At 42.4% G+C, this 2,908-nt stretch overlaps 1 protein-coding gene across 1 annotated transcript in view; it reads right to left on the bottom strand.

Annotated features, from left to right (window-relative positions):
- Nucleotides 1-2,602, bottom strand: part of LOC129095767 (somatostatin-like receptor F_48D10.1) — a 5,573-nt gene extending 2,971 nt beyond the window's left edge. Inside the window, 4 exon segments of the mRNA XM_054604325.1 lie at nucleotides 33-305; nucleotides 483-623; nucleotides 2,022-2,533; nucleotides 2,536-2,602. Of these exon segments, the coding sequence (XP_054460300.1) occupies nucleotides 33-305; nucleotides 483-623; nucleotides 2,022-2,533; nucleotides 2,536-2,602 (993 nt within the window).
- Nucleotides 2,603-2,908: the final 306 nt, after the last annotated feature.

Genomic DNA, 2,908 nt, shown 5'->3' on the forward strand with positions numbered 1-2,908 from the left:
CACAGTTTTAATGCCCAGAGGATAAAACGTACTTTTCTGAAGCTCTGTCTGAAGTTGTCCGACAGGAAGCCATACAGCACTGGGTTTGCACAGGAGTTGGCGTACGACAGGATGACGGCGAAGAAGTAGATACCGGCAGTGGCGCTGGACTCTGGGATTATGACCACCAGATTGACCATGTTGATGATGAAGAACGGCAGCCAGCAGAGCACGAACACCACCACGATCACCACCACCATCCTCGTCACCTTGCGCTCCGAACGCCGGCGCTTGGTGAAGCCCGCCCGCGCCCCTGACGACTTCATCTGCACCATGATGATGATGATGGTGAAAAGGATAAATATGTGATGAATGATAACGATGAAAATGATGGGGAGGATGTTGAGTATGATGGAAATTATCATTATGTTTATGCAGATTTCAGTATGTTATTTAGACATAAGCTTTTGCATTCAGCCTTATACACACACGTATGCACACACCTTGATAACGATAAGTAGGTAGCAGAGGCAAATGATGAGCAGCGGCCCAAAGAAGCCCACCGTGGCAGTGTAGAGAATGAAGGCTGTCGACCACACGTTCTTTGGCTCTGGCCAGTTCATGTTGCAGGAGTTAAACGTGTCCTGAAGAGAAATGAAATCACTTGAGTAAAATAAATGAAATAGTCAACCATAATCTGCCCAGTCAGACATTGAGTAAGTGTGGAGAAGGGATGTCTGGGATCGAGAAATACAAATTGACATTATCTACTCTCCAGGGGGTTGAAAAAAGCACATTTTGCATTATGGAAGATATTTCCAGACATTACTAGCTGTGCTTTGTGTGCTAAAAATAAACACATGCCAAACCAGCAGGTAACTTGTCCTCTATTTTTATCAAACCAACCACAGCATGTATGAAAGCAATTGCATTCTTAGCCTACCTTTCCTCTGAAAATTGTTGTCTAAGGGGACGTACTGCAATGCTTTTTTCTTTATGTGCACATATAATAGCTTCTGCTGGAATTATAAGAATTCAAAAGACTTTTATGTTCATCATTTCAACAACTGTATTCTTTCCCCACAGCCTGTCATATCAAATCATGAATTCCAAAAGGAACATGTAGACAGAGGTATTCTTACATACTTTACTTTTATTAGAAAAGCTTATTTACACACCCAGCATTTACAGAGCTAAAGAGTTGTGTTTCTGGCCACCTGATGGCAAATATAAGTATAATATTTCTCTCCTTTTAGCTCTGTTTTTGGTCCCCTCCAACACAGTTCCCAGCAGGTTGTAGCGAGCAGCAAAAGTGAGCCAACAACAGTAAAGTTATAACACCAAAACAATAAGCTGTAAGAAGCTTAAACTCTCCATAAAGCTAAGTAGAAAAACAAATGTTTACAGCAGCTTTGAATTAAATAATAAGTGTTTTTTTGACGTATGTTTCATCATTAGTTTGCTATTGGGCATGTTACACCATAAATCACAAATGTCCGTTTCTTTGAATGCACTTATACCTTTGAAATAGTTTCATCTTGCAACCATGAATGCAACTTTGACAAAACACAAATAAATTTGAACACATGCTGGATAACCTACAGCAAATGTCTCAGTCCACCTCAGTTGATTTGTTTACTGTCATAACATGGACGTATTTTCTATTTCTTAAGAGCAACAAAGTGTGTTTGGCAAAATAGCAAATTCCTTTAATTCTGATCTTGTGACATGTATTTTGTATTCATATTTGTTTTTATCCCTTATTTTTAAAGAGTCATCTTAATACATCAGGTTAAAGAAAATCAAATTAGAAAGAAATGATTATTATTAATAATAAGTTGCTATGGGGGAAGTAATACAGTTGTACTTAAATAATCTAAAACTATCTGTTTAAATAAATTCCTTATTAATGTCAATTTGAGAAGGAACTACAGGGATGAGCTCACTGTGTTGTGACCTTTTGACTGAACTGAGTAGTAGTTTTTTAATCAGGGGCATCTAATAATCGAAGCTAACGCTCCTTAATAGCAATCAGTTTATACCTGAACATCAGAAAAGATGACCACGGGCAGAACCACCACGAAGGACACGGCCCACACGGCTGCGCTCACCACCTTGGCCACGCGGGGGTGTCTCCACTTGGTGCTGCGGATTGGATGAACCACAGCCAGGTAACGATCGATGGACATGACCGTCAGGCAGAAAATAGACGTGAACTGGTTCATAGAGTCTGCCGTCATGACAACGCGGCATAGGAAGGAGCCAAAAGGCCAAAAGGAGAGCACGTTCTGTGTGGTGAGGAAGGGGAGCCCGATGATGTAGAGCTCATCGGCCACGGCCAGGTTCAGGATGTAGATGTTGGTGACTGTCTTCATCTTGGCATAGCGCAGCACCACATAGATGGCCAGAGTGTTGCCGGTCAGACCCACCATGAAGACTGTGAGGGAGATGACTGCTGTCATCAGAGTGCTGCTGCCCTGAAAAGGGACGCTTTGGGTGGACAGGTTGGAGGAGACGTTGAAGAGGCGGGGGTAGGAAAAGAGGAAGGGCGAGGGGTGGCTGCAGAGGACGAGTTGAGGTCTGATCCCAGAGGAAACCCGTAGGTCTGGTCCAGGGGCTCCATTGTGGGTGTCAGAGGGAATATGGTGCCTCAGGGTCCAGATGCAGATTTGTCACCGCCTGCTGTTTACACTGATTTAGAAGAGAACCTTTACTTCTGCCATGCTGGTTCATTCCATGCTTGATTTGGAACAGTATTTTAATCACTATACAAGATATCAGATTAAAACAAACAAAAAGTTGTTTGACCTTTCTGAATTATTATCTAATCTACATTTAAGTGTGCGCTCTGACCACAGCTGGGGACCGGTACTCTTTATTCGGTGAGTAATGTAAGATCAGGGCCTTAGACTCCCTCACCGCTTTTAAA

This window comes from Anoplopoma fimbria, chromosome 9 (genome assembly GCF_027596085.1).
Source record: "Anoplopoma fimbria isolate UVic2021 breed Golden Eagle Sablefish chromosome 9, Afim_UVic_2022, whole genome shotgun sequence".
NCBI classification, from domain to species: Eukaryota; Metazoa; Chordata; class Actinopteri; order Perciformes; family Anoplopomatidae; genus Anoplopoma; species Anoplopoma fimbria.